Below are 25064 nucleotides of genomic sequence, written 5' to 3'. Positions count from 1 at the left end.
TCTCTCCCCCTCTCTCCCCCTCTCTCCCCTTCTGTTCTGTCGGAGGGACCTGGCTCTGTAAGCTTATCCAGTTTTATCTCTCCCCGCAGACAACTCCGCTGGAGTATCCCTCTCTGCCCTCGTTCAGCAACGTTGTTCTGCCTTGGTGACAGTGCAGCTGGTCCGTGATTAAGGGCATTGGTTCTGTGCCTGATACAGAATATTCCCACCCGTTCGACTGGCATTCCTAATGCTCGGAAAACATATTGGGCTCGAAGGAAACTTCCTGCTATCGAGGGATAATGGAGAGTGAGCGGGCACCTTTGTGAATGAGGTGCTTTGTCTCCAGGACCTTGCTCTCCGGAACTCAGCTGGTCTTCTCAGCATCCATATTGCTGATGTTCGGGGCCTGAGCCCTTCTTCAAGGAGTAAGCCAGAAGCAGGAAATCTCCAAGTCTCAGAATACGGACAGTGCTGGCTGGGGGAGGAATCCAGGACAACAAAAGGTGTTAATTGGATGTGAGAAATAGAACATAAAACATGTCAGCAAAGTACAGGCCCTTCGGCCGTTGATCTTGTGCTTACCCACATATTCCTTTAAAAAAAGTACTAAACCCTCCCTACCCTGTAATCCTCTATTTTTCTTCCATTCACATGTCTAAGAGTTTCTTAAATGCCCCTAATGTTCCAGCCTCCATCACCATCCCTGGCAAGGAATTCCAGGCCCCCGCAACTCTCTGCATAAAATAAACATACCCCTGATCTCTTCCCTAAACTTCCCTTCCTTCACATTGTACAGACGTCCCCTGGTGTTTGCTATTCTCATCCTGGGAAACAGGCACTGGCTGAGGTAAGCCAGTGTGGGTGGGAACGTGAGAGCAGCTGTGAGTGCAGATGGCGAGCCGCCAGCGAGACTCTCACACAACTCCCCTCCAAGAGAGGAGGAGAACTTCCTCAGGGGTAGGAACCCTTTTGAAGAGATTCCACAGTGGATCAACTGAACTGAATTCTGAGGCTCTGAGATTTCCTCCTTCTAGCTTATTCCTTGAAGAATGGTTCAGGCCTGAAATGTTGGCAATGGATCTTTGTCTCCTATGGACGCTGAAAAAAACAGCTGAGTTCCTCCAGCATTACACCCTTTTTTTACTACACTCACAGTGTCTGTGGAGTTTTGTGTTTTATTTCTACCACGTTCCCAAGGGTGAGGTAAAAACACTCAGCTGCTTTCTGAATCGATTTTTATTAAAGGGACATTAGCCCCTTTTCCTCTGGCATCCCAGTTAATTGGCTGTGAAGTGTCCCGGGATAGGAAACCCTTTGTGCCGTTTCCACCGGGCCACCCTTAACCGGGACACAAATTGCTTTTCCAATGAACACACTCATCCCTGAGGATCGGAGTTTTCTACCTTCAACCGGATACGGGTGACTGCTGTCCCTTTACCACCGGTTTTATCAGCACGCCGGCATCAGCCAACACCGTGGATATGAATAGGGGTCGAGGCGGTTAATCCCCAGTGTGAAATGACATCATTTGACGCTAGCATTCGGACGGAGTTCCTTTTCCACTGGACCCTGTCCCGGTAAATTCTTGGGGCAGGGGGCCAGTGGAAGAGGGGCTTTTTGTTGCCGACTTTCGTACCTGAACATTTTTTCAAGGAATAAGCCAGAAGCAGGAAATCACAGAATTCAGACAGTGCTGGCTGGGGGAAGGAGTCCAACCAACGCAAGAATGCGATAAACAGGGAGAGGTGAGAATTCATCACGTCTGTGCGAAAGGAGACAGGGAAAAGGGAGAGAGACAGAGATGGGACAATATCAATTTCTCCGACTTTCCTTAAAACCCCCTCCCACCTTCCCACCCTACCCCCTCCCTATTACCTTCCCCCAGCTCTGTCTCTCTCCTTTTCCCTGACTCCCTTCGCACAGACATAATCAACCTCTCCCCCCTTATCATATCCAATGAACACCTTCTTTTGGTCTGGATTCCTCCCCCAGCCAGCACTGTTCCTGCTTTTGGCTCATCCTGCGTATTCCTTGAAGAAGGGCTCAGGGCCGAAACGTCGGCAATATATCTTTGTCTCCTATGGACGCTGAGGTCCTCCAGTGTTTCGGTGTGTGATTTTACTACAATCACAGCGTCTGTCGACTTCTGTGTTTCACTCTGATGTTACTAATGGTCCAAAAGTGAGTGAATTCAGCTTCACTCTCGGGGGACCATTTCCAGTAGGGAGGCTGTTGTGGGGAGCTGTGATTTTCAGGTGAAGCAGGCTGGGGAAGACTGGATGGGGGGGGGGGGGGGGGTGGGGGCGCAGGGGATAAGATTCAACATTATTTTATTGTCACATAATAAAACAAATGGTTATATAACACAAAACTGCATTTTGTCTGCCGTAAGATGAATATTTGCCATCAGCAGAAATTGCCTGATGCCACTTACAGTCAGAGAAAGAGAAGCAAAAGAGATTCCCCTCAGAGACACTGAGTGTCTGTGGATTCCCCTCCAGCCCTCTCGCAATCTCTGCAGCCGCACAGACTCCTGTTCGATCCATCGGCCTCCCCGAGCTCCAGATCTGAACCTTCGAGAGCCCTTCTTGCCCTCAGCACCCTCTCGAGTCCTGGGCCTGATACCCGATTCCAGTAGCCCGCAGCCCATGTGGGGTCCTTCGTCTACAAGTCCTGTGTCATTGGGCTAATGAAGTATTGAGGAAATGCTATCTTGTTAATTATGCAAAGCGAAATGTTCAGAGCTCCAAATGGGCCAAAGAAAGTGTAGTGTGGCTGTGGTTGGTCCATGCGATCTATCAGGGCGAAGACAGGTTGGACTTGAGCAGCTTAGGTTAGGTGGACATCCAGTAATACTTTCCAGGAGGCAATAGTGGTCAGTACCTAAGGATATCAGTTTAAGCTGAGTGGAGGAAAGTTTTGGGGAGATGTCAGGCGCAAGTTTTTTACACAGAGAGCAGTAGGTGCCTGGAATGTGTTGCTGGGGGTGGTGGTGGAGGATGGTATAATAGGGGCATTTACGAGACTCTTAGACACATGGATGTAAGAAAGGAAGAGGGTTATGGGTGTGAGGAGGGGAAGGATTAAATTGTTGTGAAGTAGGTTTACATAGATCAGCATAATGTTGTGAGCTGAATGGCCTGTACTGTTCTGTGTCTGCAAGATTCTGAGAAGCATAGATAGGGTGGAGAGCCAGGGCAGGAATAGCAAACACCAGAAGGCACAAGTGGTGTACTCCGTGAGGTGTCTGAGGAGATTTGGTGTGTCACTGAAGACTCTCAAAAACTTCCGCAAGTGGACCGTGGAGAGCATTCTGGCATCATGTGGGGAGGGGCCAATGTTCAGGACAAGAATAAACCCCAGAGGGTTGTTATCTCAGCCTGCGACATCACAGGCATCAGACTTCACTCCATCGAGGACGTCGACATGAGGCGGTGTCTTAAAAAAGCAGCCTCTGTCCTTAAGGACCCCCGCCACCCAGGCCACGCCCTCTTCACTCTGCTACCGTCGGGGGAAAGGTACGGGAGTCTAAAGACGAGCACTCAGCGGCACAAGGACGGCTTCTTCCCCTCCGCCATCAGATTCCTGAATGATCCATGAACCACAGACTTTGACTTTTCGTACACTATTTTTATTTATTGTTGTAAGGTGGCTTATATGAATATTTGCCCTGTGATTCTGCCACAAAACAAAGAATTTTGTGACTTATTCATGACAATAAATTCTGATCTTTAACACATGTACAAAATGAAGGGAGGGAAATTTAGGGGAAACATCTGGGGTAAGGTTTTTACACAGAGTGGTGGGTGCCTCGAATGTCTTGGTCAGGGTGATGGTGGAGGCTGGAACAGTAGGGACATTTAAAAGTCTCTTAGACGGACACATGGTTGGAAGAAAAAAAATAGAGTGAGGAGGGGAAGAATTGGACTGTTGTGGACAAGGAAGCTGGGGAGGATTCAGTGACTGTGCCATCCCACCGTTTGCCTGACCTGCCTTCTCCCCTGTGCCTCCATTCCCAGGTTTGCCATCTACAAGTTGCCGAAGCGGACGGAGGAACAATCGTCTGGACTTGGGCTGAGGTACGTGTACCTGGACCCCACCACTGGAGACTGGCAGCAGGGCATGTCCCTGGTCAACAGCACCCAGAGTGCCGTGGGCAGAACCTTGCAGCAGCTTTATGCCATCTGCAAACCACAGGCAAGTGTTGCCAGCACCCCATTGGTGAACCACATCGACCTAATGGAAACATGTCCCTGGGTCCACTCTGAATGGGGTGTCACAGAGATTAACTTACTGGATCCAGAACGAAGAATGCAAACCCCCACCCCCCCCCCCCCCACCTCCCAAGGCAAATGTGGAATTCAAGTAGAACCATAGAGCATTACAGCACAGAAACAGGCCCTTCAGCCCATCTAGTCTGCGTCAAACTATTATTCTGCCTGTTCCCATTGACCTGAACCTAGGCCTTATCCCTTCCTTCCATGCACCTTTCCAAATAACTTTTAAAAGTTTAAATGGGGCAGCATGGTTAGTGTAGCGGTTAGCTCAATGTTGTCACAGCACCAGCGATCAGATTCAAAGTTTGAATCCTGCGCTATCTGTGAGGAGTTTATATGTTCCCTCTGTGCCTGCATGAGTTTTCCAGCTTCCACCCACCTCTCAATACTTACCAGGGGTTGTTGTTTAATTGGGTGTGTAATTGGGTGGCACGGGCTCGTGGGGCCTGTCACTGTTCCGCAACAAAGTTAACCTGCAATCCTCACTTCAGCTGACAGCTCGAGCCACACTCTCTGCCTGAAGAAGTTCCCTCGAATCTTCCTCTTAAAAATGTCACCCTTAGCCTACGTCCTCTAGTTCTTGTCCAAGTGGAAAAGGCCTGCTGGAGGATGTGGCCTTTTTACCTCCAACTCCCCTCCTTGTACACAACAACTTTGGAATTTACTTGCCACGTGCATGTGCAAGCGAACATTTACAATGTTATCCAGCCACGTGGTTCAGCGACTGATGCCAATATTCCTTTGGAAGCAGGTCAACGACAGTGCGTATTTTATCTACAATGATGCTCCTCCATCAATGCCCTACGACATGAAACACGGACATACGAAAGGTAATGAGATCTCGCACACTAGTGGCGCAAAGGTTGGTTGATCATGGTTCGACCAGATTGTGAATGACACTGGGAGCGAGTGTGTGCCTTGTACAGAATTGTCAATGCCATTCAGCTCGTTGAATTTCTGTTCATTGTATAACTGGAGTCTGATGGAAGAATTCAGCGGGTCTTGTAGCAACAGCAGTGCAGAGGGCAGCCCGGTGGGCGTAGCGGTTAGTGCAGCGCTGTTACAGCGCCAGAGATCGGGACCAGGGTTTGAATTCCATGCTGTCTGTAAGGAGTTTGTACCCTGACTGTGTGGGTTTTCTCTGAGGGGGTGGGGGGCTCCGGTTTCCTCCCATCCTTCAAAACGTATGGAGAGGTGAAGGTTAATTTGGTGGCACCAGCTCATGGTCTGGAGGTGTCAGTTAACGTGCTGAAAGTCAAAATTTTAAAATGAAGCTCATCCATATTGACCAAAATGTCCCATCCACACTAGTGTTTGGCCTATAATCCCTCTAAACCCATCCTATCCATGTATCCATACTAAAACTTGCAATAGTATCCACCTCTCCCACCTTCTCAGGCTGCCACTTCCACAAAAATCACCACCCTCTGTGTAGAAAAGTTACCCCTCAGATTCCTGTTAAATCTCCTAACTCTCACCTTGAACCTTTGTCATCTTGTTACTGAATCCCCTCCTCTGGGCAAAAGACTCTCTGCGTTCACCCGATCTATTCCATTCATGATGATGTCCACATCAGTGAGATCGCCAACGCTCCAGCCTGGTCAACCTCTCCCCACAGTTCAGGTCCCCGAGTCCTCCTCTGCCCCTCTCTAGCTCGACGACATCTTTCCTGCAGCACGGTGACCAATACTGACCACGACCCTCCAAATGGGGCCTCACCAACGTCTCATACACTTGCAACGTGACCTCCAAACTTCTGTACTCAGTGCTCTGACAAATGAAAGATTTGTCAATGTTTTGGCTTGGAATATGTCAAGACCACAAAATCATGATGAAAGCTTCTGACCTGAAGCTTCTTACCCACGAAATGCACCACTTCATCCGCTTCTAACCCCGAAATGCAGCACTCCACCCACTCCTCACTCCGAAATGCAGCCCTCCACCCTCTTCTCACTCCGAAATGCAGCACTCCACCCTCATCTCACCCAGAAATGCAGCACTCCACCATCTTCTCACCACAAAATGCAGTCCACCCCCTTCTCACCCCAAAAAGCAGCACTCCACCCTCTTCTCTCTCTGAAATGCAGCACTCCACCCTCTTTTCACCCCGAAATGCAGCACTCCACCCTCTTCTCACGACAAAATGCAGCACTCCACCCTCTTCTCACCATGAAATGCAGCACTCCACCCCCTTCTCACCCCAAAACGCAGCACTCCACCCTATTCTGTCCCGGAAATGCTGAACAGTTTTTCTTATCACCTCCAAAAATGCAGCATTCCACCCTCTTCACCTCCCGAAAAGCAACTACCCACCCTCTTCACAGCCCTGAAACACAATATTCCACTCTCTCCACAGCACCAAAACGCAACCATCCACCCTCTTCAGAGCCCTGGAGCACAGCACCTACCTTCATCACACCAACCATCTTGTCATCAAACCTGCACACAAAGGAGGTACCGCTATTCTCTGGGGAACTGACGTCTACTTTGCCGAAGACAGACATAAGTTCTTCGACCCCTCCTGATACCTATCCCTTAACCAGTACCCCACCAACCAACACCAGGCCACCATCCCCCACACCATCACTGATCTCATCCCATCAGTAGATCATCCCTCCACTGTCTCCAACTCCACACTTCCTGTTTTCAACTCCGGCAAAAATAGTCAAGATTTCTGACCAGAAATATCGACCGCAGATTTAGTTTAATTTGGCATTGAGTTCGTGCTGATCCTGACTGTACTATTCAATGAGAGTTTATTTTCATATACTGACATTTAATAATGTTTCATGTACTAACATGTACGAAGAAACCCATGTCCAATGAAACCCATGTCCAATGAAAACCATGTCCAATGAAGCCCATGTCCAATGAAACTCATGTCCAATGAAACCCATGTCCAATGAAACCCATGTCCAATGAAACCCATGCACAATGAAAACCATGTCCAATGAAACCCATGTCCAATGAAACTCATGTCCAATGAAAACCATGTCCAATGAAAACCATGTCCAATGAAACCCATGTCCAATGAAAACCATGTCCAATGAAACTCATGTCCAATGAAACCCATGTCCAATGAGACCCATGTCCAATGAAAACCATGTCCAATGAAACCCATGTCCAATGAAACCCATGTCCAATTAAATTCATGTCCAATGAAACTCATGTCCAATGAAACCCATGTCCAATGAAACTCATGTCCAATGAAACTCATGTCCAATGAAACTCATGTCCAATGAAACCCATGTCCAATGAAACCCACATCCAATGAAAACTACGTCCAATGAAACTCGTGTCCAATGAAACCCATGTCCAATGAAACCCATGTCCAATGAAACCCATGTCCCATGAAAAACATGTCCAATGAAACTCATGTCCAATGAAACCCATGTCCAATGAAATTCATGTCCAATGAAACTCATGTACCATTCCACCAAGACCAGCCATAAATTAGAGAAACAATACTTAATTTTTGGTCTGGGAATTCTCCTGCTGGATGGCACTAACATCAACTTCTCCAGTTTCTGCTAACCCCCTCTCCTTTTCCCCCCTCCCTTCCCTTCCCCATCTTCTTTCCTCAGCTCTCCATTGCCTTCCCTCCCCATTCACAGTGCCATCCCCCCTGCCCCTGTTTGCTGCTGTGCTCCCTCCCTTTCTTTTATTAAATATTTTTGAGATTAACATATAAGCATACATCATAAATGATGATTACATCATGAATCAACTGTATACAGATAAATACATAGAGAAGGGAGAAATAAATAATGGATCAATAAGAGAATATGCATAGCTACGTAAATAGTTACTTCTAATAACTCAATCTGGTGATAAACATAATGAATGGAGCCATGTCTGATCTATTTATTAAATAGTTATATTAAAATAATAAAGATTTAAAATAGAACAAAAACTAACACCTAAAGTTGTATAGGACGTTGGTGAGGCCAGATTTGGACTATTGTGTGACCTTTTTTTGAGAAGAAAGAGAATCAATAATGATGTGAAACCCTGGAGAACAGACCAAGAATCACAGGAACCTATAATAATTATTGACTCTCCCAATTATAAAATAATTCTAAGAATGGGCCCCATAACTTCATAAATTGAAACATTTTGTCTTTAATATGACATCTAATTTTCTCCAAACTTAAATAGGACATTACTCATTACTGTGTATGAGTAGGGGATGAATCATCTTCCCATTTCAATAAAATATCTCGTCTGGCTAACAATGTGGTAAAAGCTAAGACTTTTTCTCAAGCTGCCAATAGAGGGTTCACCTGAGTCACAAGAAAAACCAAACAGAGCAATTAACGGGCAGGGTTCCTAGTTAATGTTGAAAATTGTGATAGAGTTTGAAAGACCTCTTTCCAAATTCTCACGTTCTCTCCTCCCCCCTCCACCTGTTACTTCCTGCCTTTAGGACCGCACTCCTCCACCCACCTCTCCCCCTATTACCTTTTGGTTTGGACGCCTGCCGACATTTTTCCAAGCCTTTATCTTTATCTTTGATCTATGAAGGACACTGTTTGACCTGTTGAGTTGTTCCAGCCTTGTGTTTTTACTTCAATCACAGTGTCTGCAGACATTGAGTACAGTAAACAGATGCACCCAAATTCTTTCTTGTTGCAATCACAAAGGTGTACAACAACAATTACAAGCATTTTAATAACCACAAATGCAAGCTAGAAAAAGAGATAATAAGTGTAAAAAGACAGACGAATAAATATTCACAATTGCAATTGGTGCAAGAAATGTGATGTTTCAGTTGTGCAGTGGTCCTGGAATCATTCATGGTGAGGGGTTGGGTGGTTCAGTGAGGTTCAAAAACTTGATAGCTGTTGGATCAAGGTCCCACATGGAAAATTGGTCAGGTAGGTTCATTCACCGTGAGGTCATGAACCAGATTCGACATTGACTAGGTGGGAAATTGCTTCTCAGACTGGAGACCTTTGACTAGTGGTGTGCATCGGGGATCAGTGCTGGGACCAATGGTATTTGTCATCTATATCAATGATCTGGATTATAATATGGTCAATTTAATCAGCAAGTTTGTAGATGACACCAAGATTGGAGGGGTTGTGGACAGGGAAGAAGGTTTTCAAAACTTGTAGAGGGATCTGGACCAGTTGGGGAAATGGGCTGCAAAATGGCAGATGGAATTTAATGCAGGCAAGTGTGAGGTGTTGCATTTTGGAAGGACAAACCAAGAAAGGGCATACACGGTAAATGGTCGGGCACTGAGGAGTATGGTAGAACAGAGCGATCTGGGAATTCAGATACATATTTACTTGAAAGTGGCGTCACAGGTGGATAGGTTGGAAAGAGAGCTTTTGGCATATTGGCCTTCATAAATCAAGGTGCTAAGTACAGGAGCTGGGATGTTCTAGTAAAGTTGTATAGGTCATTGGTGAGGCCAGATTTGGAGTATTGTGTGAAGTTTTGGACACCGAACTACAGAAAGAATATTAGTAAGATAGAAAAAGTGCAGAGAAGATTTACTAGGATGTTGCCCAGACTTCAGGAACTGAGTTACAGGGAAAGGTCAAACAGGTTAGGACTGTATTCCCTGGAGTGTATAAGAATGAGAGGAGATTTGATGGAGGTATTTAAAATTATGAGGGGGACAGAGTAAATGTAGACAGGCCTTTTAGTCTGAGGGTGGGTGAGATACAAACCAGAGGACATGGGTTAAGACTGAAAGGGGAAAAGTTTAGGGGGAGCTTGTGGGAGAACTTCACACAGAGAATGGGAATGTGGAACGAGCTGCCAGTGAGGTGGTGAATGTGGGCTCAATTTTAAGATTTAAGTAGAATTTAGTTAGCAGAAACTGGAGAAATTAATGCTAATGCCAGGCTAGAATATGCCCAAACGGAAAATCATCTGTTGTTCCACAGTGCACCTGTAGAAATTTGATAGATATTTGACCACATGCCAAATCTCCGTAGACATCTCAGAAGATAGAGGCACCGGTGTGTTGGATTGATGCACTGGCTCCAGGTGAGGTCCTCTGATGTGGACACATTCCAGGGGCTGAGTGGGAGACCAGTGCCACCCTGACCCTGCCAGTAGCCGATCCCGCCTGAACACCGGAGAGATCTGCCCCAACCCCATGGTCCGGCCACTCTTCCCTCTCCTCTAGCTGACACTGAAACCAACAGCGAATCACCCCTGCCCCCTGGCTCCTGCCCCTCCTCTGCTCCCAAGAGTTCTGAGCTAGGCTGATCACAGCTGGCCCTTGCTTTTAGCCTGGGCTCTTAGCATAATTACAGGCCCTTCGGCCCACAATGTTGTGCCAGCCTATATATCTACCTACCAAAAAAAACTAAACCCTTCCTACTTCATAACTCACTATCTTACTTTCATCCATGAGCCCGTCCAAGAGTTTCTTAAATGCCCCTAATGTACCAGCCTCCACCACCATCCCTCACAAGGCATTCCAGGCACCCACCACTCACTGTGTAAAAAAACTTACCCCTGATGTCTCCCCTAAACTTCCCCCCTTCCCTTCCTCTCACATATAGATTTTCTTTCGTTCTCTCTGTGTTGCACAGTTTGTTTACATTTGTTATCTGTTTACAGTTCTTTGTTCGTTTACATATTTTACACTGTGTACAGTTTAATTTTTGCACTACTAATTAGTGGTAACCCTGCTGCGCCCCCAGGGTTATATGTGATGTCATGCATGTAGCCTGACAATAAATGTGACATGGGAACAGGCCCTTCTAGGGGATGCTGGGTGAACATTGCATTTTGCAGGTGGTACAGACTGTATCCATTGTAGGCAGCTGAGGGAGGGAGGGATTCTTTCGTATGATGGATTAGGGTCCAATCACATGGGCTACATTGACGAGATTGGAAATAGAAACTAATGGGACTAAAGCCAGACAAATCACCTGGTCCTGAAGTGGTTGAGGCTGCTTCATTAAACCGATTTAAAATTCGGTTAGATAAATTTTTACATGATAGAGGAATTAGGGGATATGGAGAGAAGGCAGGTAGGTGGAGTTAGGTCATAAATTAGATCAGCCTTGATCGTATTGAATGGCGGAGCAGGCTCAATGGGCCATTTTAGGCCTACTCCTGTTCCTACTTCCTATGTTCCAAGATGCTGAAAATCTTAAACATAAAGAGAAACGCAGCTCCTGTGGAAACGAAAAACAGGTGTGAAGCTTCTGACCATCTGACTGAAAAACCGAGTTGTTTTTCTCTCTACATATTGCCTACATTGTCAGGGTGCTGGAGATGGTGTGTGGTGCACTGGCCTTCATTAGTCAGGGGATTGAGTTCAAGAGCCGTGAGGTATTGTTGCAGCTCGATACAAACTCTGGTTTGACCACACTTGGAGCATTACCTTCAGTTCTGGTCCCCTCATAGAGCTCAGAGCAGTCCCTTAGGCCTACAATGTTGTGCCGACCAACTCAACAATCTTAACCTTCCCGAACTCGCGCACATAATGAACCTTTGCAACATCCATGTGCCTGCCAAAGAGTCTTTTGAATATCTTTATTGTACCAGCTTCCACCACAAGCCCCGTGTAGCGTGAATAAAAGCTCTCACGACTGGAGGTGGAACAAATGCTTTTATTAGCTTATAACTATGGGTAGGGTCTTCAGAGGGGTTCTGGGTTTAGATGGGAAGCCAGCATTATATGGGAGTAGATGGGAGCAGAGCCAGGAGGCGGGGCCAACCATCAGCACCATGCCCTTCCAGTGAATCCCAGTTCACGGCTGCGCCCTGGCAAGGCATTCCAGGCACTTACCACTCTCTGGAGAGAAACCGAACTCCTGATGTCTCCCCTGAAATTTTCTCCCCTCACCTTATCCAGGGTGTCCTCTGGTATTTGCCTCTGTCACTCTGGGGAAAAAAAGGTGCTGGCAGTCCACACTATCGATGCCTCATAATCTTGTCGACCTCTGTTAAGTCACCTATCCTTCTTGGCTCTCAGGAGAAGGAGGTAGATGCTTGAGTGAGGAAATTTACTTGGCCTGGATTGGAGAACTTGTCTTATGTAGAAAGGCTGAGCAAACTCAGGCTTTTCTCTTTAGAGGGATGGAAGATGAGAGGTGGATAAGATTAGCATAGGCTGAGATGGAGGGGACAGCCTCACGTGACAATGGGCAATACCAGAGGACATCTGTTTAAGGAAAGTTTAGGGGAGATGCCAGAGGACGTATTTTTTTTAAACAGCGACTGGGTGCCTGGAATACCTTGCCAGGGGTGGTGGTGGAGGCTGGTGCGATAGAGGGAGCATTTAAACGACATTTAGACGGGCTCATGGATGCAAAATAAAAACCAATGGATTACCTGTGTGAGAGAGGAAAGGATCTGATTGGTGTAGAGTGATTTTATATTGGTCAGCACCACATTGTGGGCTGAAGGGCCAGGACTGTTCCACCTGCTGAAAAATGTCAGCTTTTCCTGTTTTAATTTAGCCATGATAATGTCAGGTTCTCGGTGTTTACTCGCAAAATGTCCGAGTGATGGGATGTCCTTCCCGATGGGTCCTCCTGAGACACTTTTGCTCACCTCCCCGAGCCGAGGCTGCTACTCCCGCAGACATCAGTTAACGGCGCAGAGACTGCAAGTTGAACTGAAGTCTGTACAAATTTGTCATTTTGGAATTTACATCTCAGAACATCTTGGCTCGATTTAGTTTTTACAAAATGCCTCTGAACGGTGAGATCCATTTCATGGTATTCGAGAGAACAAAGAGTGGCAGGAGGATCTCAGTGGGTCAGGGAGCACCCATGGATGGGCAGGATGAACCATCTCTGGCCATCTGATCAACTATTTAAGGAAAGGTTGGATAGTCATATGGACGTGAGGAGGGTTATGGGCCAGGTGCGGGTCAATGGGATGAGATGGGAGAAGGTGTTCAGCATGGACTAGAAGGGCCGAACTGGCCTGTTTCTGTTTCTGCAGTTGTTCTATTGTCTCTTGACCCTTCCTGTATCTGACCACAACACAACTTCAGGACTATCTCTGAGATCTGCTTACCCCATTTATTCTTCTACTAACTGCAACTGTGAATATTTATATATTTTTTAAAACTTAATTTGGGAACGCAACACGGTAACAGGCCCTTCCGGCCTACGAGCCTGTGCGTCCAATTAAGCCACAGACCCTGTACGTTTTTTGGACGGTGGAAGGAAACCCATGCAAAACACAATACAAACAGACAACCCCGGGATGGAAGAAGTGGCGCTGGAACAGCGTTGCGCTGACTGCTATTTAATTTATGAGCTTTTCTGTCATGCAGTAAGTTCATGGAGCTTGTGCGGAGGCTGCGGGAGGGCTGGAGGCGAATCCACGGACATCCAGTGTCTCTGAAGGGACTCTTGTTTGCTTCTCTTCCTCGTACTGTAGGGGACGCCAGGCAGCACTAATGGTGACTATCTGACTTACAGCAGGCAGAAGGCAATTTCATGTAATATTGTGCATTCTGTGCTATTACACAACAATAAAGGAATCTTGGAATGTTAATTCATATTTATTGCTGTGAACGAACTTTACCTGCCTGTGTAGCTTTCAGGGTATCTGCACATTGTACGAACCCTAACACAATGAACTCTCATCATCTTTCTCTTCTACAGATGCTGCTTGGCCTACTCAGTCCCTTCAAATCCTCACTGCCTGCTCACAGACTCCAGTTCTCGTGTCCCTTCACCAGGACACCACCAAGCAACGTCTCGCACACTGTCTCTGACCTCATCACCTCCGGTCACTGTCCTGCCACAGCCTCCGACCAACCTCGTTGCTTCCCACCCTGCCCGCCCCGCTCCACCTCCGACCCAAGATCAAGAAAGCCATCGCAGAGCAGGCAGCCCTTTCGCATTTCACTCCAGTTCTTGCACTTCTCCTGTGGTGCCGAACTATGCCTCTCACACAGAATGCAGGGAAACCAGTCGCCACGACGACCACTGGATTTAGATTTTCGTTGACGTGTCTAGCACAGTACTTTTGTACAGTATCAAGGGTGTCGCCTTCTGGAGTTATGGTTGAATAATCCAATCAATAGTGGAACAGCCTTGCGCAACAATGGATTGTTATTGACCGTTGAGTAAAATATTGGCCAACAGGAGCTGGTCGATACTTTGGGGAAAAGAGAGAGAAACACCTTGTATAACATTAGATTTACTCAACACACACCACAGTTACGCAACCTACACTCTGTTTTCTTCCCCCAAGCCAATTGTAAGGGGGAAATTGCCACAGTTAGGCTTTGCTTTTATACATTTTCTCTCCAAGTTCAGGGACAGATTCAAGATTCAATTTATTGTCATGTGCAATATTACACGAATTTAGTCCTTAGTCTGCCTCCAGGTAGACAGATTCACCATCGGCAGAAAGTGCCCTTCTTCCAGTGAGAGAAAGAGAAGCAAAAGAGAGCCCCTTCAGAGTCACTGAGTGACCGTGGATTCACCTCCAGCGTTTCCCACAGCTGCAGCAGACTCCAGTTCAAAATATCGGCAGCCAAGCTCCGGATCCGAAGCTCCGTCACGGTTAGGAACCCTTCAGCGCCCTCTCGCATCCTGGTTCTGATACCTAGTAACAGTTGCTACCTCTCCACCATCACACACCTTAGCAGCAAACTCAATAAGAGTTAAGACACCAAAATGCTGGAGGAACTCAGCCAGTCTTTCCAGCATCTCTAGGAGACACAGATATCAGAAGGTCTCAGAATTCAAACAATGGGGGGAGGGAGGAATCTAGATCAACAAAAGGTGTTAATTGGATGTGATAAGGGATGTGGTAGAATTGATCTCATCTGTGCGAAAGGAGACAGGGAATGGAAAGACTACATTGGTGGCGGGGGGGGGAAAGAAGGAGGTGGGGGGGGAAAGAAGGAGGTGGGTGGGGGGATGTTTAATGAAAAGCAGAGAAGTCAATATTAATCCCGTCCAATTTGAAGTGGCTCAGTTGGAAGATGAGGGGTTGCTCCTCCAATTTGCGGGTGGTCTCCATCTGGCAGTGCATGAGACCATGGACAGACATGTCAGCAAGGGGAAGGGATGGGGAATTGAAATGGGTGGTCACTGGGAGATCCACGCTATTGCAGCGGACAGAGCCCCAACAAAGCGATCTCCCAGTCTGCACCCGGTCTATAGACTGCCAGTCTAAGACCACCCGTAAATTGGATGGACAACACCTCATATCCCAACTGAGCTCTCTTCCCCCCTCCCCACTCCCTTCTTCCCCCGGTCATCTCTACACTCCTCGGCTCCTTTCAGACAGACATGATCAATTCTACCTTGTTCCTTATCACATCTAATTAACACCTTTTGTTGGTCTGGATTCCTCCCCCATAGTTTGAATGCTGAGACTTTCTGATATATCCTGCTTCTGCCTTTCCTGATATTTCCTTGAAGATGGGCTCAGGCCCGAAACATTGGCCAGTGTATCTTTGTCTCCTATAGATGCTGAAAAGACCAGCTGAGTTCCTCCACCATTTCGGTGGGTTTACTACAATCACAGTGTCTGTGGCCAATTGTGTTTCACTAAACTCAACCAGAGACTCAGCTACTTTATAAATTTATTGCTTGTTTTTTCCTGTGTTGCAGTCAGCTTTTTAAATATTTATTTCTTTGTTTACATTTTCTCTTTTGTAGTCGTGCCTTTTCTTCAGTGCAGTTTACAGATTTCGAGATTTCTTTTAGTGACATGCAGTAAAATAGATGTAATATTACACAAAATTGCATTTCATCTGCCATAGGACAGGTAAAGATTCACCATCAGCAGAAATTGCCTAGGGCCCCCTTGAAGAGTCACCAAGTGTCCGTGGATTTGCCTCCAGCGCTCCCCACGGCCTCCACAGCCTCACAGAGTCCAGTCCAAGCCATCAGCCGCCTCAGTTCCTAACCTCTGACACGATCAGGAAGCCTTCAGCACCCTAGACCCCTTGGCTCTCCCCCCCCCCCCCCGAGGTTTCGATCCCTGCTTCTCCTTCCGCCAGTCTTCAGCAGTCGGCAGCCTGGTCCGAGTCCTTCGACCACAGGGGAAGGGGTTGATGGAAACTGGAGTTGAAAAAGTGCTCAGGCCTGAGAACATTGACTGCTTTTTACTTCCCATGGATGCTGGGTTTCTCCAGCAGGTTTGTGTACTGCAATCGACCCCGGCATCTGCAGACTTCCTGTTAATGTAATAATTTTTGGAAATGGTTGTGATTTTCTCCTGACCTTTGTGCAAGAGATTTCATTTTTAATGGGTGTGAGTCAGCTGCTTTTGTAAAGGGTGAGCGTGCTCCTTGGTGACCTGGTGGGAAGAACCCCTGTCTCTGAACCAGTGGTCCGGAATTGGAATCCACATTACTCTACCAAGAGCAGCAGCAGCTGTTAGTGTGATGCCTTTACCGTGTCAGCGTCGTGTGTTCGAACCTGCCACTCTATGTAAGGAGTTTGTACGTTCTCCTTGTGTCTGCATGGGTTTCTTCCTTGAGCTCCTTAGAACATGACCACACAGGACAGGCCCTTTGACCCTTCATGTTATGCTAACCCATATATACCTAAAAAAAGTTTTAAACCCTCCCTACCCCATAACCCTCTATTTTTCCTCCATCCATGTGCCTGTCTAAGGGTCTCTTAAACATCCCTAATGTTTCAGTCTCTACCATGGCATTCCAGACACCCACAACTCTCTATATTAAAAAAAACTTAGACAGGCACATGGATGGAGGAAAAATAGAGGGTTATGGGGTAGGGATGGAGGAATGCAACTCTGCATTCTGAATATATCCTCTTGTAACCTTTGAGATCTTTCAAATACATCCTTAACTCCTCCAACCTTCGTATCAACCCCAAACTTACTGACCCATCCTTCCGTCTCTTCATCTCGGTCATTTATAAAAATCACAAAGAGCGGGGATCCCAGTACAGAGCCCTGTGGCCCCTCCACTAGTCACCGACTTCCAGGCTGAATACTTTCTTTCCACTACTACACTCTGCTTTCTTCCTACAAGCCAATTTTTTTATCCACACGGCCAAGTTCCACTGATCCCGTGCCTCATGACTTTCTGGATGAGTCCCTCAGGGGGACCAACTTTCCTAAAGTTGTGTAGGGTTTGTAGGATAATCGGTGACTTGGGGAGCACAGGCTGGTGGGTCGGAAGGGCCTGTTACTGTGCTTTATGTCTAAATTAAATTACGGTAATTAAAATGAATTGCATTTTAAACCTTCCCTCTAATAACCCTCCTACATCAACCAGTTCCTTCCTTTGTCTGTGAGAAGGAATTTTCAAATAATAGCCCATGCTGGATTTGCTGATGGAGCCGCAGTAACATGCTTGGGGGAGTGGAAGGAAATACTGCTGGAGTTTGAGAAGATCTCCAGAGTAAATGAGAACCCATGTGGAATCTTATTGTTTACCACCCTCTGGTGCCTGAACTGCTCACACTATAAACCCACAGAGCTCCAAGCTGAGCTCAGAACGAGTTTATGGTCGGATGCCTTGTACTTGCTCCAGCTGATCATCTCCCCTTTCACCCTTATCCCACCCTCACTGGCCGAAGTAGATTGGAAGGGGGCACGAGTAGAGAAGATGGCAGAGCAGCAATGGATGGAGTTCCTACTGCAAAGGGGGAGGATAGACACAGACCCCAAAAAAAGAGGAAATATTGGAATGGACAAATGTCACAGCTGTGGCTGATGAGGGAAGTCAATGTGATTGAAAATGCCAAAGATCGGACACACAAGGGGGAAAACATTAGTGGGAAGGTGGAAGATTGGGAAGGTCCTGAAAACTTGCAGAAGGTAACTAAAATGGTGGGAAAAGTTGAATTATGGAGGCTAGCAAATTATATCAAAGAGGATACCCAAACGAGAGGAGAGAGTAGGTATAGGACCACCAGAATATGACACTGGACAAGCGATAATGAGAGACAAGGAGAAAGCAGAGGAATTGCTGAATGAGTATTTTGCATCAATCTTCACTGTGGAAGACATTAGCAGTGTGGCAGATGTCGAAGGCTATCAGGGAAGGGAAGTAAGTGCAATTAAACCATCTCTGGATTTCATTAAACCTTACCCCCCCCCCCCACTTCTTCCCTCAGTCCCCTTCCCCCAGCTCTGTCGCTCGCTTTTCCCCGTCTCCTTTCGCACAGACCTGATAAATTCTCACCTCATTCCCTTATATCCAATTAACCCCTTTTGCGGGTCTGGATTCCTTCCCAGCTGGCACCGTCTGAATTCTGAGATTTCCTGCTTCTACCTCGTCCTGCTTAATCCTCGAACAAGGGCTTGGGCCAGAAACATCGGCAATGTATCTTTGCTGTTTATGGGCAATGAAAGACCGGCCAAGTTCCTCCAGCATTTCAGTGTGTTCTTAAAGCCTCCTGCCCCACACATCTCCCGTAAACCTGTCCCTCACCTTCAGTTCATCTCCTCTGTCATTTCACATGCTCATGCTGGAATAAAAAGATTCTGGCTGTCTGTGCCTCTGGTTTTATAAACAACTCTCTGGTCTGGAGGAAGTCCGCATCTCATGGAGCGCCCACGGAAAGCAATGAGCAGTCCGTGCTTCAGGCCTGAGTCCTTCTTCCAGCCTGTTAAATCTTTGCACTCCCTCTAATTCAGCCAATATCCCGTTAAGTCACTTATGTACCTTTTCCAAACATCTTCCTTATCATCAGGGGAGCAGTGCAAATTTTTTAGGTGCCAGAGCTCACCAAACACAGCAACAAGGAGGTCTTGCAAGACTTGGCCTTGGTGGCCGCCATGTTGGATTTGGCATTGTATAGTTGACAGCGAACCATAAGACTACGAAGTGGGGCGACTGGGAGTGGATGAAACCGGGGTACATCCAGAACAGAGAATAGCACTCAGCGGGGAGGCGGGACAGCAGGGATTTGTGTTTCCCTGATGCTGACAGCCATTCCAGCTGCATGGGGTGGGGGGGGGGGGGGGATTATGGGTAACGAAGTCGGCCACTGAACTCACCTTGAGCTGCCACCACTGCCCTGAGCGGGCCCGTCAGGTGCCGGAGCGGCCCCGAAGTGCTGCTCTGGTGGGCTCTGGCAGCACTGCACCCCATACTTATAATGAGCTGACTGGAACTCCACGCAATCATTCAAGTGCAGCTGATCCAAAATGTTATATCGCTGCAATGTGTTGTGCTCAATTCCCTGGTCATTGAAGACGAGTATGCCCAAACAGAAGTGACAGGAATCAGGTACAGCCAAACCTCCAACCCAATGGCATCAATATCGATCCCCAATTACTGGCAACTCCTCCCTCCGGGCTCTCTTCAGTTCCCAACCCTTCTCTGATCAGAGGTTCCCCTTCCTGGCCCTCTGCACTCTTCCCCATCACTGCTCAGCTCCTTTCTCTTCTCCCCTCCCACCTGGATCCACCTCTTACCTATTTAACCTGTGTTCCTCTTATCTCCTCTCCATCTTGTTACTCCAGCACCTGCCTGTCGTTCCCTTATGCCTCAATGAAGAGATCGGGCCGGAAAAGTTGGCCACCCTTTACTTCCTGTGGACAGTGCATGACCTGCTGGGTTCCTCCAGCATGCTTGTCTCAGATTTCAGATTTATTGCCAGAGCACATTCACGGCATTGCATATAACCCTGAGATTCTTTTTCCCGTGGTCGAGGCAGAATGAGGCAGTGCAAAATAAATGGTACACAATGTACTCAAATAAACAACTGTAAATGGCTGACTGTGCAGCACAGAGGGGAGAAAAAAAATCAATAAAGTGCAAAAGTCATTAAATGAGACCATTATTGTGTAGAAGGATGATTTATATCTCACTTATTTTAATGCTTTTGACTTGTATCTCAGTGCTAAAGCTTTTGCTTTTAACACAAGATGGCTGACAAACCTTTAGGGTAAGATGGCTGAAAACAGTTAGATGGCTGCAAAATGACCTTGAAAGCCGGCTCTGAGAATAGGCAACGATTGTGGAGACTCTATGTGTTGATATGTAATTACACCACTAGGTCAACAGGGGTCATCCCGGTGACCTTGTATATAAACCAGTCCAGAGCTACAATCTAGCCTTCCAGGTTCTTCTTGCAGAGAGACAAGACCTCTTAGTGTACATATTAGTTTATTAAAACCTGTCTTATACTCACACTGCTGGTGTAGTTATTGTCAGTACAATTTAATAAACTAACGTACACTAAGAGGTCTTGTCTCTCTGCAAGAAGAACCTGGAAGGCTAGATTGTTGCTCTGGACTGTTTTATATACAAGGTCGCTGGGATGACCCGTGGTGTAATTACACATCACCACACTCTACAAGGACAGATACAATGCAAAGCAAAGATAAAGTTGGTGTAACATAATTCTATTTTGTCTTATGAAGACTAAACACCAAAAAGCCAGGTGCCAGGGCTGGGAAACCAATTTTTTTCATATATAGAATGATGTAGCATTAAGAATGAGGATCGTTCTGCCCTTACTTATTTGAAATTGTATCAATATAGAAGCAACCACCTGTATCTTTGAAGTGAGAGCTGAGACTTCAGGTAGATGGCTGAGTGAGATGTCCCCTGACTGGTCATCCTCACTTCCCATATACGAATTGAACACTTATAATAAAGCCTGCCCACTTTCAAGAGATGTTTTTGCTGTGTGTTTTTTCACAGTCTGATTTCATTTCAGAGGTGCTGGTTGACTTCCACGATTGAGGAAGTAAAACAAAAAAGTCTGCAGACACCATGGTTGAAGTAAAAACATGGTGCTGGAGAAAGTCAGCAGGTCAGACAGTGTCCTTTATGTAGCAAAGATACAGATGCAGGATTGACGTTTCGGGCTTGAGCCCTTGATCAAGATAGGGACAAAATGTTGGCAGTCATCCGAATAAAAGAGTAGGGGGGGAGGAGGGGTAGGGGGAGGAGCAGGGTCTTAAATGCAGGAAGTAATGGGTGGAGAAGGGAGGGAGGGTGCAGCAGTGAGCAGGGCGAGGAGGAAAGAAGACAGGGAGGAAGGGAAGGGAGAGGAAAGGAGAGCGGGTTAGCAGAATCCGGAGAAGTTGATGTTCATGCCATCTGGCTGGAGGGCACTCAGGTGGAAAATCAGGTGTCGTTCCTTCAATTTACAGGTGGTTTTGGAGGGATCGTACACGAAGCCATGGACAGACATGTGAGTCTGGGACTGGGACACAGAACTGGAATGATTGTCCACTGAGAGGACCCTGTCACTGGTGCAGGCCGAGTGAAGCGATCTCCCAATCTGCGTCCAGTCTCTCCAATGTAGAGAAGGCCACAAAGGTGGTGCGCCATTCGGCCGAGTTTTCATTTTCCCTCCTTACTCGACCCAAGCATTTGCAGATTTTCTTGTAACAGAAATAGTGCTGGAAGAACTCTGTAGAAGGGGAAAGAGAAGCAGGTAACCGTTCTGGCTGAAAAACCTTCCTCAGAACTGAGAGAGAGAGAGAGAGAGAGAGAGAGAGAGACAAAGCTAGTTGAAGTAATGAGGAAAGTGGGGGAGAATGAAGTCTGGAGCAAGGGAAATGTAGGGACCAAGGGTGGATGGTCATTGAAAAAGACGATTCAGTTCCTTTAGAGAAAATACATGAATTGTGGCTGCTGGGATTACGAGCAAACAATGAGAAGCAGGAGGGACTCAGCATGTCAGGCAGCGTCCATGGAGAGAGATGGTCGGTTGTGGTGATATGACCAGTAGCTGACTGCAGGGGGTGACCTCTGTACCTGCAGGAAGACCAGCTAAGGGCTGACTCCACCTGGCCAGCTGTCAATTATCCGACCCAAATATAGTCCTGAGCTGGCCCCTCCTGAGCCAGTCACACGGAAGCCACCGAACCATGAACTGGTGTTCAGACTAAGCCTGTTGTGCGATCTTTTGAGTTTTGTGCTTGCTGGCTGCTACCACAGTCGATCAACATTTTGAGTTGGCGCACACTCTCGAGACCAAGGTAGCAAGGAGTGACATCTCGTAGTCTCTCCCTCTACCTATCTCTCCACCTCTTTCACCTTCCTTGCAACACCCTATCATAACCTCTTGCCTTCATCACCCCCCACCTCACCACCCTCCCACAATGTACAATATCACACCTTGTTTTCTCAACATTGCAGTTTCTAGTAATCCTGGAGGGCACGCTGTCACCATGTTACCTTATGAGGAGTGTTTTACAGTTCTTGGCCTGTACTCGTTGGAATTTAGGAGAATGAGGGGGGAATCTCATTTTGAATATTAAAAGATGTGGACAGAGTAGATGTTGGGAGAGTCTAGGGCAAGAGGGCACAACTTCAGGATTGAAGGACATTTGTTTAGAATAGCGATGCTGAGGAATTTCTTCAGAAGGTGGTGAATCTGTGGAATTTATTACCACAGGCAGTTGTGGAGGCCGGGTCATTGGGTGTATTAAAACCAGAGATTGTTAGGTTCTTGATTAGCCAGGGCATCAAAGGTTATGGGGTGAAGGCCAGACAGTGGGACAATGGATCAGCTCATGATTGAATGGTGAGATGGACTCAATGGGCTGAATGGCTTATTTTTGCTCCTCTGTCGTATAGTCTCATTATTCTGCTGTCTCCTAAATTCCAGGGGTCCTGACATTCAACAAAGTTCAAGGATTCTGGCTGATGCACAGTGTCCCTCATTTCCCTGCCAATGCCACGGAGGGGTATATGTACCCCTCATCAGGACAGAGATATGGGCAGACCTTCCTGTGCATTACAATCCAGTACAACCAGGTTTCGGAAATCGGTAAGGAATTATTATTGTGCCTTGCGACGCGTTTGGGGGGTGGAAACGCAAATAAAATCTGACTCGTTCATTTCCAAAAACCCAACAGTGGTGGTCGTCACACTGCCAGAAGGAAGTTGGGGGGGGGGGGGGGGTGTTTGGAGAGAATGCAGAAGAGACTCACCAGGATGTTGCCAGCATTGGAGGTAGCACTTTAGTTATTGAGTCCCGCAGCAGGGAACCAGGCCCTTCAGCCCACTGCATCCCTGCTGACCACACTAGTCCCATTTGCTTGAGTTCAGCCCCCATCCTTTATCCCATCCATGTACCTGTCCAAATATCCTCAATGTGACAACTATCCACACCACTGACAACTTCATCCACACACCCACCACCCTTTGTGTAAAGGAGGTGCTCCTCAAGTCCCTTCTAAATCCTTCCCCACTCATCTTAAATGTATGCCCTCTCATATTAGTTCTCCGAGCGTAGGAAAAATTCAGAATTTTCCTTATCTATGTCTGGCATGGTTTTATCAAACTCTCAGCCTCCTACGCTCCAGGGAAAGAGGTTCCAGCCTAATCACCATCTCCTTATAATGCAAGCCCACCGGTTGCAGTAACATCCTTGTGAATTCCAGTGCTGCCGTTGTGGCCTTCTCCACTGTTACGAGCCCAAAGGACCCCAAAACCCAGCAGCAATAGATATTCAACATGACAAATAGTTACTTAAACAAAAGTTGTTTTTAATTATCTTTAAACATGAAAACAAAATCAAACTTTAACCTATCACTATTAACTTAACTAGCCCAACTTAACCACCTTCTAATTCTAAGCGCATGTGTATGTAATGTGTGTGTAAATTTAAGAAAAATTCTTTGGTTCACAGTCCAATCTCACTTCTCATTCTTCCAAGTTCACTGGTTGCAGGCAATTCTTATACTGTGCACAGAATTTAACATGTATAAAGTTCACCAGGCTTTGGTGCTCGAAAGGTCAATGGTTATCGCTCAGGAAGGTTCTTGTAAGTTTGCAGAGAGAGATGAGTCATTCCAGGATTTCCACAACTGAGGTACCACCATTAGTCCCCTAAATGTCTTGCTGGTGAAACTTGCCCCATCAGGGTTCTCCAGATGATAACCTCTTTCTTTCAGGCTATCACAGACTTTATTTCTGTTCCCCTTATTCCAAGAGAAACATCAGACAGATAACACTTCCAGCCATCTGCCACTCTGGAGTTTCTGTTTCAGTTCCAACGAGCTTCCCCTGGCTTGTTACAGTTTTCTGTGTCACACATAGTCAAAGACTCCCTTCTGTCTCTCTCTCTCTCTATCTGAGATTTAAACTGCCTGTCCTTCTTTCTCTCACTTGCAAAACCCCCAACCTTCTCCAGCAAACAATGGGAGTTAGTCTTCTGCTTCCATCTGTTGTTTTAGGTAAACAAGAACCTCTTAATGACCTCTGAATGAGCACTTTGCAGAGAGGTCAAAATCCTTGAAAAAAGGTCCAAAACAGATAACTTGGCTCTGGTTGTTCTTCCAAGACAATAGTCCATTCATTTCATGACATCATTTCAATTAGCACCTACTTGCAAAATGTCCATAGTTTCTGTAAAGTCACTGAATATGAATTCTTCATTATTTCAAATAAGATCTGTTTTAAAGTGTGTGTATATGTAATCTATTCTAATTTTACCAATTTATCACCCAAAAACATTCCCAAATATTCCATCACACCACATTTAAAACAAAATCTTGACATACAGCACAGTAACAGGCCATTTTGGCCCACAAGCCCATGCCGCTCAATTATCCTACAACCCCTGGTACATTTTTGAATGGTGGGAGGAAACTGGAGCCTCCTAGGAAAACCCACACAAATACAAATGGGGAGGGGAAAGAACATACAAACTCCTTACAGACAGCGTGGGATTTGAACCCTGGTCCAAATCGCTGCCTCTGTAACAGTGTTGTGCTATCTGCTACACCAATAATGCCACCCCCTCATAGAATATCATAAAACAAAGTGCCAGCCCTTCTGCCCACAATGTTGTACTGACCTATATACCTAAAATTAACTAAACCCACCCTGTTTTTGCTCCATCCATGTGCCTGCCTAAGGGTCTCTTAAATGCCACCAATGTTCCAGCCTCCACT

General features: G+C 46.6%; 1 protein-coding gene across 2 annotated transcripts in view; it reads left to right on the top strand.

Annotated features, from left to right (window-relative positions):
• Positions 1 to 25064, top strand: part of dnase2b (deoxyribonuclease II beta) — a 50636-nt gene that overhangs the window by 20643 nt on the left and 4929 nt on the right. For both annotated transcript variants that reach the window (XM_069939337.1, XM_069939336.1), the window contains exons 3-5: positions 4002 to 4179; positions 5011 to 5089; positions 22772 to 22933. In XM_069939337.1, the coding sequence (XP_069795438.1) occupies positions 4002 to 4179; positions 5011 to 5089; positions 22772 to 22933 (419 nt within the window). The remainder of the gene's footprint in view (positions 1 to 4001; positions 4180 to 5010; positions 5090 to 22771; positions 22934 to 25064) is intronic.

The sequence above is a fragment of the Narcine bancroftii genome, chromosome 5 (genome assembly GCF_036971445.1).
Source record: "Narcine bancroftii isolate sNarBan1 chromosome 5, sNarBan1.hap1, whole genome shotgun sequence".
NCBI lineage: Eukaryota > Metazoa > Chordata > Chondrichthyes > Torpediniformes > Narcinidae > Narcine > Narcine bancroftii.
This window is presented reverse-complemented; position numbering and strand designations above follow the sequence as displayed.